The 15,751-nt window shown below is 36.9% G+C and overlaps 1 protein-coding gene across 1 annotated transcript in view; it reads right to left on the bottom strand.

Annotated features, from left to right (window-relative positions):
- LOC147393159 (DNA repair protein RadA-like protein) overlaps positions 1–15,751 on the bottom strand; it is an 83,459-nt gene that overhangs the window by 48,120 nt on the left and 19,588 nt on the right. Inside the window, exons 3-6 of the mRNA XM_086455698.1 lie at positions 4,584–4,642; positions 4,326–4,397; positions 729–812; positions 228–335 (exon numbers count right to left, since the gene is read on the bottom strand). Coding sequence (XP_086311824.1) covers positions 228–335; positions 729–812; positions 4,326–4,397; positions 4,584–4,642 — 323 coding nt within the window. The remainder of the gene's footprint in view (positions 1–227; positions 336–728; positions 813–4,325; positions 4,398–4,583; positions 4,643–15,751) is intronic.

Here is a 15,751-nt window from a genome sequence, read left to right as displayed (position 1 = left end):
ATTGTACATCAGGGGAAAAGTTGGTAAAAAGCTGATTGTGTAGAACTTTTCATTGTTGGAAAAATTTGAACATTATTTACCAAGTAAAAGAATTTTTAGAAACACTTTCCCATCAATTGATGGGAAGGTCTAGAAACAACCGTCTATTAAGCATCCTGAGCTGAAGCTTGGTAGACTTCCCTATTTAAGTTAAAAAAAGAAAACCTAATGAGCTCAAAAGATCCAACCTGGGAGAGACCTCCAGCACTTCCAGTCACTCCTCTCAAATAAACTGTTTGAATAGAATCCACGATCAGAGCACGGGGAGAGAGTAGTTGAATTTTCTCCAATATGTCCTGAGATAACAGAACAAAGACAATCATTTATTGAGATAATAGTAAGACCACAAAATCAATCATATATATTTCCACTGTAATGATAGAATTTCACTATATCATCCACCACGTAAAATAGATGACAATATTCTCAGGGAAAGCAATCCATGGTATGGGACAACATTAGGATTCACATCACACAAATCCCTGCTTCCATGCAATGGCATGAACCTCAGAAAGGATGCCCTCCTCAAGAGACCAATATCATTTTCCTCAAAGATCACCAATAAGAATTTTAAAGCAAACAACATTTGCATCATAACTAAAACCAAATTTCATGTCACTAGGAAAACCTATAAAAGTTATAAGAGTAATTGAACTAAACAAGTTGGTAAAACCTTTGGAAGAAAGCACCTCTATATCAGTACTCGAATATAAAAAAAGTTCTTTCGTTCCAATTCTCATACGGTCAGCCCTGTTGCCGATTTGCTCAACACTCTGCCATACAAAATAGAAATGGGTGAACTCGTCTAAATGAAAAATTTTGAATTTGGCATGAAATAGTAATTATGCATTTTAGGCAGGGTTTTATATTTTAAACATGTAATTTCCAGCAAAAGAAAATTGAAGTTATGATAAAGTTACAATATGTCATAACATTGCATGGAACGTTGGAGATATGTCATACAAGCTTTTATAAATATCATAAAGACAGGATCGATATATGGAAACATGTAAAGCAGTCTATATCAACTTCCCATAACTCGACAGAAACACCCACTTGATTCATATTTTGAAGTGAGGCTTGTTTTATTGTAATTATTGGTCAAAACCAAACATAAATAAGATTGAAGACTGTTAACCAACTACTCTAATAGACCGATCTATAGGAGAGGGGGAGAACTATGAATATAAGAGGGTTACAGGGCTTAACTGGGGTATGACAAACCCGAGAGTGGAGGAAAATGTACACTCAACACTTCCCATCATTCATGAGGATGGAAAGAATCGAACCCATGACCTATACGAACCTAACGCTCTGATACCATGTTAAACAACCAACTACTTCAAAAGAACGATCTGTTGGTGAAGGCGACACTATGGATATAAGAGGTTCACGGGTCGAACTGGAGCACCCTACATGAGTACGTGACACCCAGGAGGGGAGGCGGATAACACAACACTCAACACTCCCCCTCACCCATACGGGTGAAAATTTTCCTCAAAGAGACTCAAACGCGTGACCTATACGAATCTAGCGTTTTGATACCATGTTGACAAACCATTTACCCCAAAAGACCGATTTGATGGGTAAGGCACAACTATGAATGTAAGAGGGTCATGGGGCTAAATAGGGGTACGTAACGTGAGCACGTAACACCCGGGAGCGTAGGTGCGACACGCAACATTCAATACTACCCCTCACCTATAAGGTGGAAAGAATCAAACCTATAACCTATTCAAACCTAGCTCTTTGATACCATGTTGACCAACCAACTACTCTAATTGACCAATCTGTAAGAGATGGGGAGAACTATGAATATAAGAAGGTCACGGGGCTTAACTGTGGTATGACACACCCGAGAATGGAAGAAAATATACACTCAACACTCCCTCTCACCCATAAGGGTGAAAGAATCGAACTCGTGACCTATACGAACCTAGCACTCTGATACCATGTTAAACAACCTACTCCAAAAGACTGATCTGTTGGAGAAGGCGACACTATGAATATAAGAGGGTCACAGGTCGAACTGGAGCACAATGCGTGAGCACGTGACACCTAGCAGCGGAGGCGGATAACACAACACTCAACAAAGACCATAAATACCTTTTGGGCAATGGAATCAAGTTGTGAAGCTTGAGACTAATGGTTTTTAACACAATGAATTAATTTCAATTCAAACAACAACAAATTGTTCTAATTTATTAACCGAAAGTATGCTAATTTACTTCTTGGTGAACCTAGGCCAGATTTTTGTGTTGGATCTAGGATTTCTGAGTTAGAAAATGAGAATCATAGGTAAACCCCACTTACACCCCTCCATCCTACCATCCATCCTTAAACAAGTTTAAGTTTTTAAGCAAAGCTAAATGAGTACTTTGATTAGAAACAAATTTTCTTGGAAAATTATTTTCAATTTAAAATATAACAAAATTAAAAGATTTGAAGGTCTCGCTTAGTGAGATGGTGCAGTCTATGTGGTAATACCAGACTTGGGATTAAAACCCTACCTTCACACTTAAAACTATCAAAAAAAAAGATTAAATAATTCAGAGAAAGGTTAAATTTGATACCATAACTATATATTTAAAAAACATACTATAATGTATTAATTACTTCTATTACCTTAAATTTGTAAGTAAATGTTAACTTAAATAACATTTTAGTTTACATATAAAAATATGTCTTGATATGTAGAATAGATAGGAAATCTTGCAAAAAAATTCAAACTACTTCGCTAAGCTTAAACTATTTGCATCATCAATTGAAATGGCATGACATCTAAACATTGATATGCATACAGCTTATTCTAAACATTAGACATGTCTGCAGCTAGCGAGTGTCAGTGGACTTCAACCCATAGCCAGTTAGTTGACATATTACAATGAAACTTTGAGGTATTGCATTCAAAGGTGTACTCAAAAATTGGGCTTGGTTGAAGAGTCATGTTCCCTCACTCAACATCGTACGTTGTTGCAAGTATGTTCTCTTCTCTCACTAGTCTATAACTCAGTCCATGTTCTTTGGTCTTCCTCTACTTCCTTTAGGACCTTCTAATAGCACATTTCTTCAAACTGGGTTGCAATAGACCTTCTCTTAGTCCATTGCCCATTGTGGGGGGTGGGGGGATTCGTACATTTTATTATATCTATTGTTTTCCTAATCAAATGTAAATACAAAGGTTATGAAAAAGAAGGGACACAATGAAAAAAAAGGGGGAAAGATCATCTAATTAAGAGATGAGATCACCTAGTTAGGACCTACCCTAACTCCACCCATGCTAGAAATCATTCATCAATCTTCCCACAAAAGAGAAAGTGATATTCAATTATTGAAGAAACAATAGGGTACAAATGGGATTTACATGGTGGGAAGTTCAGTTTCCCTATTCGAAAATTTTGACATAATTTTGAGGTAAGTATGAACTTTATATTTTGCAATGTTGGTATTTAAAACGAATGTAAGTTACAGTCAATATCCGTAATAGGGAAGAAATGCACTTTTCAGTCAGAGCTTGAAGAATGAGATTTCGTGAAATTTTCAAGAAATTATGGGAAGGAAGAAGACTAAATAAGTAGGAAATCTGAGTGTTTGTGTGATCCTAATCAGTTAGGATTAATTTTTTATTGTAACATTGACTAATCGGTCATTTGATCGTATATATCGGATAACAGACTGCATATTGGAATCAATCGTTCAAGTAACAATAGGGCACAAATTGGAGGTTCAATTTTCCTATTCAAAAACTTTAACATAATTTTGAGGAAATCTTCCACTTTATATATTTCAATTGAAGTTTCAATGGAAACACATCATTCACACAAAAAAAAAAAAATTGCATAACTTTAATACCTTGCAGAAAAGAAAGGATACATTCAAAGTCAGTAATAAGGAAAGAATGTGCTTTTCAATCAGTGCTTTGAGAAAGAGATTCTTTAAATTTTCAAGAAATTATGGAAATCTAATATATTCTCTCCATAAACTTCCACTACATGTTTCCACTTCCAGGGGATCCAAAATATATTCCAACATCAAAATTTGAAAACCTTGATTGAAGGAAAATCAGAACTTCCATCTTTTGCAACAGATAAAGGTTAAATTGAATAGTTACATCTATACAACATACACCAAACACTCAAAGAAAATGATGAGAAAGCAGAATGGTGACAAAAGAAAGCACAACATGTTGAGTCACGAACAAAATCAGAACAATATAATTTTAATAAAGCTCTTGTAACAAGCTCTGCATATAGGAGAGCAACAACATGAAATCCAACAAAACTGACCTCTTCACCTGAGACATACATAACTGGAGCAGGATCACCAAAATCACGTCCTTCAGCTAACATTGCAGCAATCTTCTCATTCAAGACAAAATTTGTAACAGAAAAGAAAAATTAAAAGAAAATGGTGGTTTGAAGTTTTATGGATATTAAAAAAAAAAAAATCTTATGGAATATGAGAATAAATCTAAAAGCATTCAGTATAAATCCATGTACCCCATCCCTGTATCAAGATTATTAATCCTGAAAATAAACTTATACCTGTAACAATAGTGTACTCTTGCCAACACCAGGATCACCGCCAACTAAAACCAAGCAGCCTACAAAATTCAACGAATTGGTGAAATACTCTAAATATTTTCAAGAAGGGATGATATAGGACTAGCAACTTGAATCTCTTCTAAACAAGGTAATAGTGATATAAAGCACTTAGCATCATGTAATAGAGCTGGAACATCTCAGGGATGTAACAATATGGGCTTCTGTTATTAAATAATGCACAAAGCAAAATAGTGAAATGTCAAAGGAAAATAGAATTAAAACATGACATTCATAGGCAATATGTTCATACTAAATCAACTACTAGGAAATCTTACCAGTTTTAATGCACAATAAATTGGATGCAAGGTCTTTCCCCCACCCAGCCCGATTAACCTACTCTCTCTCTCTCTCTCTCTCTCTCTAGCTGAGTATGGAGGAAGCAGCGATTTTAGGGTTTGGTTGATTTGTTTCACAACATTTGTAGGGAGTCTTTAGCTCCACCTAAGAATATAACAAAATGAGAAAAGGATTTAAGATTGTATGAAATAGATCTGAGGCATGTTTGATTAATGTTTCAACCAATCCACCAAAACAATAGAGCTATTTAAATTTCAACCAAGATGATCTTCCAATGGACTCCTAGTACAAGTAGTATGAAGTATACCTCATTGATGGTAGATTAGTGATCAAGTCTAATTCTAACTTTAAATGGGCTTGGTTCAGGTTGATCAAAAGCTTTTTGAGCTAAGGCATATCTGGGTGAAGAGCAGATGAGGTTTCAGGATTTTCGAAAGAGGAAGGAGGCTCAAGTTTTCTTTGGACTTGTTGAAAGAGGAGATAGTGTAGTCACTTACCAACCTAATATTGAAATTCCTCACTTTGATGAAAGATCACAATAAATTACCTCGTGATTTGCTTACTTTTTATAAAGAAATTACAGTCCAATTTGGAAAACTTATGAAAATTATCCATTCTGATAATGCCTTAGAATACATATAATCTTATATTCGCCTTTTTGTTTAGATAATGGCATTATCCATAAGACCAGTTGTGCTCATACTTCTCAATAGAATGGTGTTGCTGAGCAAAAACATCGTCATTTACATGATGTTGCTAGCGCCATTATGATTCAAATGCATGTACCTAAGCCTTATGGGGTGAGGTTGTCCTCAAAGCTTGTCATCTTATTAATCGTGTGCCATCATTAATTTTAAATGGTCAATCACCTTTTTTCTCTGGTTTATCCTCAAGTTCATTCTTTTACTATTACTTCTAGAGTCCTTGGTTGTGTTTGTTTTGTTTACGCATTTGAGCTTGGATCAAATAAACTTTCCCCAAGATACATCAAATGTCTTTTTAGGTTACTCTCATTTACAAGAAGGTATAGGTGCTATTGTCTTGTCATTCAACGCTATTATGTAAGTGTTGATGTGATATTCTTGGAGTCTACACTTTACTTTTCTTTTGTCGATACCGCATTTGCTTTGAATCTTGTGTCTTCTCGTTAAGGGGACCTGTCTCCTACAATTTTATCATGTCTTGTACTTCCAATTCTTCCTGCAAGTGATCCTTCCATTGTACTTATTCAAGTATATCGAGACACTCATTTTCAAGAACACCTTCATCTTCTCTATGCCCTAGATCCATCATCAGCTTCACTTGAGATTCCTCCACATCCACTTCAACCTCTAGTGATCTTCCTATTACTTTAAGAAAAGGTACTAGATCTTGCACTAAGCACCCAGCTGTTGATTTTATGTCGACCTTCTTTTCATCATTTTGCACTTTCCTTGTATGTTATTTTTGTTCTTACTTCCTATATGCAAGCATTATCCTCCTCTAGTTGGAAACTAGCTATGGATGAGGAGATTGTACCACTTCATCATAATCATACTTGAGATCTATCTCTATTTTCACCTAAGAAGCAGACTGAGGTACAGATGGGCATATACACAGTCAAGTATCTTCCTGATGGATAAATTAAGAAGTTGAAGGGCCACCTTGTAACCCTTATACACACAGACTTATGGGGTTGTTTATAATGAGACTTTCTCTCTAGTGACTCACGTTCACTCTATTAGAGTTCTTATTTTTGTGGCAATATGTTATGTTTGACCCCTGTATCAATTGGATATTTAAAATCCCTTTCTACATAGAGACTTGCAGGAAAAGGTATATATGGAACAGCCACCTGGGTATGTTGCCTCTGGTAAGATGGACTAGTGTGTCACCTATGAAAGGCAATTTATGGACTGAACCAGTTGCCTAGAGTTTGGTTTGATAAATTTAACTTAGTTGTTCTTGTTTATGGATTTGCTAAGTCTACTCCTGATCATTCAGTGTTTGTGAGCCACTCTTCTAGTGGAATTATTGTGTTGATAGTTTATGTGATTAATATCATCACTGGAAGTGATCCTAATGGTATCTCAAATTTATAGACTCGTTTAGCAAAACAGTTTCACACTAAAGACTTGGGTCTTCTTCACTACTTCTTGGGTATTGAAATAGCATACTCCAAAGAAAGTATTGTCTTAGAGGAAGTATGTTCTGAATTTGCTATCTGAGACTAGTACTTTGGGTTCTAAATCAGCCAATATTCTCATAGATCCCACTACTATGCTTGGTGTTGAATAGGCCTATTTATCCTAATGCAGGGCATTACCTTAGATTAGTTGGCAAACTTATCTACTTGACTATCATTCTCTCAGATATTACCTTTATTGTGGGAGTAGTTAGCTAATTTATGCATGCTCCCCGATAAACTCGTTGGGATGTTGTGTTGAGGATATTGAGGTAACTAAAAAGTCACCAGGCATAGGATTATTAAATAAACCTTAACCTCTTATATCCATTATTGGCTTCTCAGATGCTGATTGGGCGAGGAGCTGGACTAATCGTAGTATTGGAAATAATGTAGTTTATTATTTGTTTTCTATTATTCCTATTTATTACTATGTAAGGGCATATATGTCCATCCACACATTACTTAATATAAATATCTGCCAAGCTCTTGACAATTACTTTTCTACAATTCTTCTTGGTATCAGAGCCCTAGAGGAACCATCGCCCCCCCCTTTGGGTTCAATTTTTCTATTTTTTGGGACCTTGAAGTCTCTTCTCTTCTCTTCACTCCTCTTCTCTTCCTTTCTCAATACCTTTGGATCTTGAAACCTAATAACCTAGTAGCAGCTTCATTAGAAGGTCTCCCCTTCGGGGACTTTTTTCTCTTTTAATTCATATACCCTTTATCGCATGTTGCGATAGGAATTTTTTAAGGTTTTCACATGCTGTGATTTTGCACAGTGTTTTTTGCCCTAAGATAGGGTTTCTTCCTTGCATAAGTTGTTTGATTTGATCCCACCTCTATGTTAGTGTTTCTATCTGTGCTAAGCCTATTGGAGTGTTGTTGCTTACCTGCTATAGGGTTTTCTGCCCTTACTGCTACTCTACAGAAGTTCTTTTTTTAGTACTGCAACAACAACTAGGTGGTTTCTTGTGACCTGCAACAGCAGTAGTGTGTTGTGTATGTGAGTGCGATAGCAACAGTGTGGATTTTTGTGACCTGCAACAACAGTAGTATGCTATGTAGGTGAGTTTGAATGACTGCGATAGCAACAGTGTGGACTTTGTGACCTGCAACAGTGTGTTGTGTAGGTGAGGGACAACAACTAGGCTGTTTTTGGGGCTGTCTTAAACCCTGCAACAACTAGGCTATTTTTTGTGGCCTCCAACAGCAACAAGGTGTTGTGTAGGTGCCTGTGACAGCCACTAGGGAGTTGTTTGGTAGTTTCTGCTTGGTCCCTTGGTTGTTTTTTCAACTGCCACAATTTGTTTGTTTCTGATTCTCTGGTATAGATCTCCCTTCAAACCAAAGTTACTACTACTTTCTTGTTCATTATAAGTAATGACATCGTTTTACGAGGCCAAGGACTCCAACACCATTCTTGGAGCAAATTCCTCAACCCAACGCATTACCAATGCCTTATTAGATGGTTGGAACTTTCAGTCCTAATCTTAGTCTATTAGGCTTTATTTGGGTAGAAGAGGAAATTTTGGATGGCTTTTAGGCACCATTAATAAACCGCCCCTTACTGATCTCAAGTTTGAACAATGGGAGATTGACACCTACACTATTCTTGGATGGCTTTTTAACTCCATGGAGCAACGCATCAACATCATGTTTATGTATCATGAGACTGTCTCATCTTTGTGGTCAGCCCTCACTCAAACATATGCACATGCTAGGAATGACTCGAGCATTTATGAGCTTTATCAAGAAGTCGCCCAGGCTACCCAAGGGACTCAGAGTGTAACTGATTACTTTAGATTTCTTCAACCCCGTTGGAAGGAGCTCTCTCACTATGAATCTATGGCTGAGTTATCTGCAGAAGCAGCGGAGTATACGGTTGCGAGGATTGCTCGACATAAGACATTCCAGTTGCTCATGGGTTTATGTTCCGAGTTCGAGGCACTTCGAACCCTGATTTTTAATACCACACCTTTACCTTTTTTATTTGAGAGATTTACGACCATTGATAGTGATGAGCGTCATCGTTGTGTAGTTCCTTCTCAGATTCAGGTCTCTAGTATTCTCTCTGCTCCAACTACATATCAGATGGCTTTAACAGCCAATTCAAGTTTTTTTTACTCTCGTATCCAAAGAAATGAGAGTCGAGGTGGTAAAGGAAGTAGTCTTACTTGTAGCCATTGTGGGAAAATTGGTCATGAGAAGGCCTACTATTTTTAACTCTATCCCCATTTGTTGCGATCTTTTGCCACTCCTTTTTTGAGACATTCTGCTCCCCGTGCTGCTGTTGTGGAGTCATCCTCGTTTTCTCCCACTGATACTTTTGTTTCCCTCGGCACCATTGATTTACAACAACTTTATACTTAGATTGTCGCTATTGTACGGGATCAGATCCATGCTCATAATCATTCATCTTCGACTATGGCCTCAGTTACCATGCCTCTAGGTACATCCTCTACATTTCATGTCTCTCAGTCTGGCTCTGCTCCCCTGACTTGGGTAATTCATTTTAATGCCTCTGATCACCTTACCAATAAGTCCATTTTATTTCTTCTATTTGGCCTGCTACTCATAGGGAGATTATGGATCCCTTACACCTATCCACAGTAAAGGTACCATCCCTTTATCCTCTGATTTTTCCCTTGATACTATGTTTCATGTTCTTAACCTATCTCTTAAGCTTTTGTCTATGAGTAGTGTTATAAAATCTCTAAATTACTCAATTACCCTTTTTATACTCATTGTATTTTTTAGGATCCGACTTCGAGGAGGATTTTTGACAAGGGATATGAGAGGGATGGGTTGTACTTGTTTGAATTTCAGCCTATTTTTGTTCTAGCTTTTGTACTTCCACTCTCTGGGAACCATACTTTTTCTTCTCAGACTTTAGATTTGTGGCATAATCGCTTAAGACATGCTAATTTTGAGTATTTATATTCTAGATTTCCTACTTTGAAAGATTCTTGTAGCGGACACAAATTTCAGTGCTCTCTGTGTAAGCTTTCTAAACACACATGTACTTCATATATTCTTCGTATGCATCGATTTAATGCAATGTTTGATTTAGTTCACTATAATATGTGGGGGCCTTCTCCTGTTACTACTTTTACTGGTCATCGATATTATGTTACATTTATCGATGATTGTTCTCGTTGTATTTGAGTTTATCTGATGCATTTTCATTCTGAGGTGCTTCCTATTTTTGTTAATTTTCTTTAAATGATTCAGACTCAGTACAACATAACTGTTAAATCTCTTAGTTCTAACAATGGTGGGAAATATATTTCTGGTGGGATTCGTTCTACTTCCATACATTGCTTGTTGCCTTCTTCGAGGAATATATGTTCCTAAGTTATAATGGAATATGGCAGTCCTCACTGTGGTCTTCCTTCTTAACCAGGTTCCGAGTCGCACCTTAGGGTGACATGTGCCTCTTCATGTTCTCCGCCCTAAGAGCACCTCTTCTCCATTACACCCAAAGTCTTCAGGTGCACTTGTTTTGCTCAGGACAAGACCCCTCATCACACAAAATTAGATGACAGTCATTCAGTGCATTTTCTTGGGTTACTGATCTATGTCAAAGGGGTATCGCTATTATGATCCCATTTTGTGTCGTGTCATACACTCTCTAGATGTCACCTTTTTTGAAAATGTTCCCTACTATTTCCATTTGTAGGATCCCTCTCCTATAGTGTTACCATCTCCAGTCTTCTCTCCATCTTCACCATCGCTTCTAGTTTACTCTCGTCGCCCTCGCCTCTCTCCAACAGCCAACCTCCTCCTTGGACTCAGGAATATCCTCTTCTACACCTCTTCCTATCCTTTCATTTGCCTATTGCAATTCACAAAGGTAAGCGGAGTTGTGTTACTGATAATCCTATTGCCCAATTTTTCCTAGTAAGGACTCTCTTCTTCTTATCAGGCCTACCTTGTCGTCACTGATTCTATGTGAGTTCCTCAGTCTATATCTAAGGCTTTGTGAGATCCTCAATCGACTAGAGCCATGACTGCTGAGATGGATTTTTTGGAAAAGAATCACACCTAGAAGTTTGATCCTCTTCCCTCTAGGGAATGGGTAGTTGGCTATAAATGGGTTTTCACTATCAAATATCTCATAGATGACACTGTTGACTTACACAAGGCACACCTAGTTACTAAGGAATTTACGTAAACTCTAAGAAAGGATTTTGGTGCTACATTTGCCCCTATAGCTAAACTTTCCTTTGTTCACCTCCTTATTTCTTTAGCTGCATGTCATCCATGACCTCTTCACCAACTCGATGTGAAGAATGCCTTTCCGAATGGTGATCTAACAGAGGTTATCTATATGGACCCCCCCTCTTGGATTTCATCTTTAGGAGAAGTATTCTAGAAAGGTATGTCATCTCCTCAAATCTCTATATGACCTGAAGTAGGCTCCGCAAGCTTGGTTTTAACATTTTTCTAAGGTTATTTTATCTTATGAGGTTTTTTAGATGTCACTCAGATCATACTTATTTTGTTCGTCGATGATTAGATGGTCGTGCACTATTGTTCTGGTTTGTGGATGATATTATTATGACTGGAGATGATGCACAATGGGTTGACAAGGTAAAGATGTTATTGGGTCGTACTTTTGAGGTTAATGCTCTAGGTCCCCTCAAGTACTTCTTAGAGATAGAAGTGGCCTGCTCTCATCATGGTATTTCATTGTCTCACTAAAAATACACATTGGATCTTCTTCAGGACACTGATATGCTTGGTTGTCATCCTACTCCCTCTCCTATGGAACAGAATCATCGCCTTCATGCCAAATCTGGCGATCTATTATCTGATATTTCTTCTTATCAAAGACTAGCAAGTCGTCTAATCTATTTGACTAACGCCAAATCGGATTTGAATTTTTTGGTTAGTATGGTTAGTCAGTTCATACATGCTCCGCGCACTTCTCATCTTGATGTTGTTTATTGTATTCTTCGTTACTTGAAGTCACGTCCTGGTCTTGGGCTTTTTTACTCGTCCACTCCTCAACCTCATTTATCCTACTTCACTAATGTCAATTATGCTGGTTTTCTTACAGATAGGAAATCTAGCTCTCGTTTTTGTACTTTCCATGGTGGTAACCTGAACTCTTAGAAAAGTAAGAAATAGGGTGTGGTTTCACATTCTTCTGCTGAAGCTGAGTATCATGCTATGGCCCTTGGCACATGTGAGCTTATTTGGCTTCAATCCTTACTGACGAAACTGGGATTTCCTATCTCTATTCTTCCACTTTGTTTTGTAACAACAAGTCTACTATTATGCTTGCCTCTAACTCAATTCTTCACGAAAGAACTAAGCATATAGAGTTTGATATTCACTTTCTTATAAATAAATTCGATCTGGTGCCCTTCAAACAGTCTTTGTATCTTCTTCAAATCAGTTTGTTGATATGCCTACGAAGTCTATTGTTCCTTTTGTCACTTACTTTCATCTTGTAAAGCTAGGCTTAGTTGATATATTTGCCACAGCTTGAGGGGGAGTATTGAAAATAATGTAGTTTATTATTTATTTACTATTATTTCTATGTAAGGGCATTTATGTCCATTCACACATTAGTTAATATAAATATTTGTCAAGCTCTCGTTATGAGACTTGACAATTACTTTTCTACAATTCTTCTTGTAGATCTACTTCTGGATATTATACCTTTATAAGAGGTAATTGGATGACTTGACACAATAAAAAATAGCAAAGTTGAATCTCGTTCTAATGCTGAAGCAGAATACAAGGCGAGGGTTCATAATCTTCCAAAGGAGATAGGAATTGGAGTTCCTATTCCTATGCATTTGTATTGTAATAACCAGGTTGGTAGTTATATAACTAGTAATCTAGTATTCCACGAGAGAACCAAGCACATTGAGGTTGATTGTCACTTTATTCGTGATATAGTGGTGACTAAGAAGGTATCTACTCCCTATAACAAATCAGAAAATCAACTGGGAGATGTTCTCACAAAACCATTGTCTAGGAGTTCCTTTCTTACTTTTTGTACCACGCTGGGCATGTGAGATTTGTATGCTCCAGCTTGAGGGGAATTGTTAGAGTTCTTATTTAATGTCGTGTGGGTCCAATAATTAAGCCCACATGACCCATGTCTTATTTCTCATTAATGTAAGGTCGTGTGGGCCCAATACTTAAGCCCGCCCACATTACCAACCACATGTTTTAATATAAAAGAGAGGTAGAACTCTACTAGGGGATAACCTACTCTTTCTCTTCTCTAGTTTCCTCCTCTCTTTAAGCCTAATCTTCTTCCAGATTTGTTTTAAAATGTGTTTTTGTTTCAAAGAAATGATTACTTCAAAATTTATGTTCAATGTATATTGACAAAAATTCATGTATGTTAGTTTAGAATTCGGATCTAGTGATGTTTTGTTTATGTTAAAGGAGATTTTGTTTGTTGACATCAAAGTGCAGCAAAAAGTTTTAATTTTAAAAGTTATTCTTTAAAATTGCTTTTTTTTTTTAAATGATCTTTGAAAGAATTTCATAATGAAGAATATTGAAAAGTAAAACAAGTTTTTTTATGATTTTAATTAACTAAGAAGGAAAATTGTTTTATGGAAAGTAGGATATTTGATGCCGAAATATTTTATAGTGATTTCAAGAATAGTTTTATTAATTTTGTAAAAGAAATTTCAAAGTTTGGACAAGTACAAAAGAAATTGATTTTATAAAAAAGAACCTGGTAGTACGTTTTAAAGTAACATTGGAGGTGTGATTGCTAGTATTATTATACTTAGGACTCGGTTCTCAATTAGTTAATGAGTATGGTGTATAAATACCCAGGTACCTTACATTTAGCTAGCGTGATTGCGAGGTGTGATTTATTTTCCTAGATATAGCTCATTTGATCACGAGGTGATTTATTTTCCTAGTATAGCACGCATGATTGCGAGGTGTAATTTCTTTTCCTAATTTTTAGCTCACGTGATCGCAAGGATGGATGTTGTAACGAGATGGTATTTCACAAAAAGACTAGGTATTCATACTCATAATGAGTGTACTTCTCAGTTTGATTTATGTTTTGAAAAAGATGAAAGCTTCATGTTTTGGGAAAAAAAAAAGTTTATGATATTATTTTAGTGATTTACTAAAGAGATTGTTAACTCCTATAAAGAATAACTTGTTGCATTACTTCTAGACATACGTCATTCTAGGATAACTATTGCGGTGTATGATTTCTTATGTACTATGGGATACATAAGAATGCAACATCTCACATAGAATCTGGGAAATCCCTTTCTATCTTTAATAGAGAACAAGATGCAAAAATAGTGTTTGTACAAGACTATAGTTACTAGAGATTCACATATACCCCGATGGGTATAGACAAAGTTGGCTAGCTAATGATCATGTAATCGAACAGATTTGACTCACATTATGGAGGCATCTTTCACTATTGCTCACGTCAAACAGCCAACCTAAGTTGAATAAATAGCTACTCCCTATTGGGTTGCCTTGCTGGCCACAAAATCAAGAATTAACGGTGGGGTTCCACACTGGTGAAGTATTGGAACATCCACGTATCTTGATTGAGATGTTCACATTAGTCATGATCCTCAACCTGTATTCTAACACACAATTGATTATATATTAAATAGATGCTGAGATGATTTACGGATGTTTAAATTTACAATATTTCAGTTAAATTATTTAAATGCAGTTATTTCAATATATTAATTTGACTGTTTTCTTAGTTGATATTACATGGAATAAAACCTTCATATTTTAAAAACTGCTTTTAGTGTGATTAATCTGCATATTAGGATTATGATTTTAAAATATACATGGAACCACATCACACAATACCTCATCAAAATACTTCTTCTGGGATAGAGCTTAGTTAATCTGGTTCTCAAAAAACTTTAGGGATGCTTCAGACTAAGGAACTAACAGTGGAGCGTAAGTGTTTTGAATTTAAGGAAGTCTGGATTCAGCAAAAAAGAGGCCTTGAGGTGAAGGAGCAGAGCAGAAGATGTGCTTCGGTTCTTCAACTGAAGGAGGAAGCATGGTGGGTTGTGGAACAACTAGATAAAGCGAGAGTCACTCTGAAAAACTTTAGGGCGAAGTTTTCAAAGGATGGTAGTGTTTCTAATTCTGGGAGATCAGAACCTCTTTGGTCGGTTCTTGAAGCTTCAAATGTTCTCGGAGAGAACACGTTCGCGAGCACTCGTGTTTCCGGAAGGCCAAGGGGGTAAGGGCTGGGGGGAAGTTAGTCTTCTTCTCAAGTTGCTGTTAAAACAAGACGATAAGATGAAGGAAATCGAGATAGATGGTGGGTTGCGTAATTCACGGGTGGAGAACTCTAGGCAAACCTCTACCGCTGTATTAGAGGAGAGCGGTTTGGGTTTCTCCTAGTCCAAGATAGTCCAAGCACCTTTGATCTCTAAGTTAGTAGATCCCAAGAAGCAAAGAGTGGAGTCGAGCTCCAACCTTGGGAACAAGCAAGCTTTTGACAACGGGAAGGTCTTTGGTAGTTGGAGGTGGGCCTTCATATGTAAAGCAAATAATAAGGAGGCGGATTAGGATAGCTTTTTAGCAGTCATTAAGCGAGGCTGTTCTCAGCCTACGGTTAAGTTGTTGGCATGGGAACCTCAGTCTTACATTCTGATGTTGG

The sequence above is a fragment of the Akebia trifoliata genome, chromosome 10 (genome assembly GCF_017979445.1).
Source record: "Akebia trifoliata isolate Shusen 1 chromosome 10, ASM1797944v1, whole genome shotgun sequence".
Classification (NCBI taxonomy): domain Eukaryota; kingdom Viridiplantae; phylum Streptophyta; class Magnoliopsida; order Ranunculales; family Lardizabalaceae; genus Akebia; species Akebia trifoliata.
Note: the sequence above shows the minus strand (reverse complement) of the source record. Positions and strands in the feature narration are given on the sequence as shown.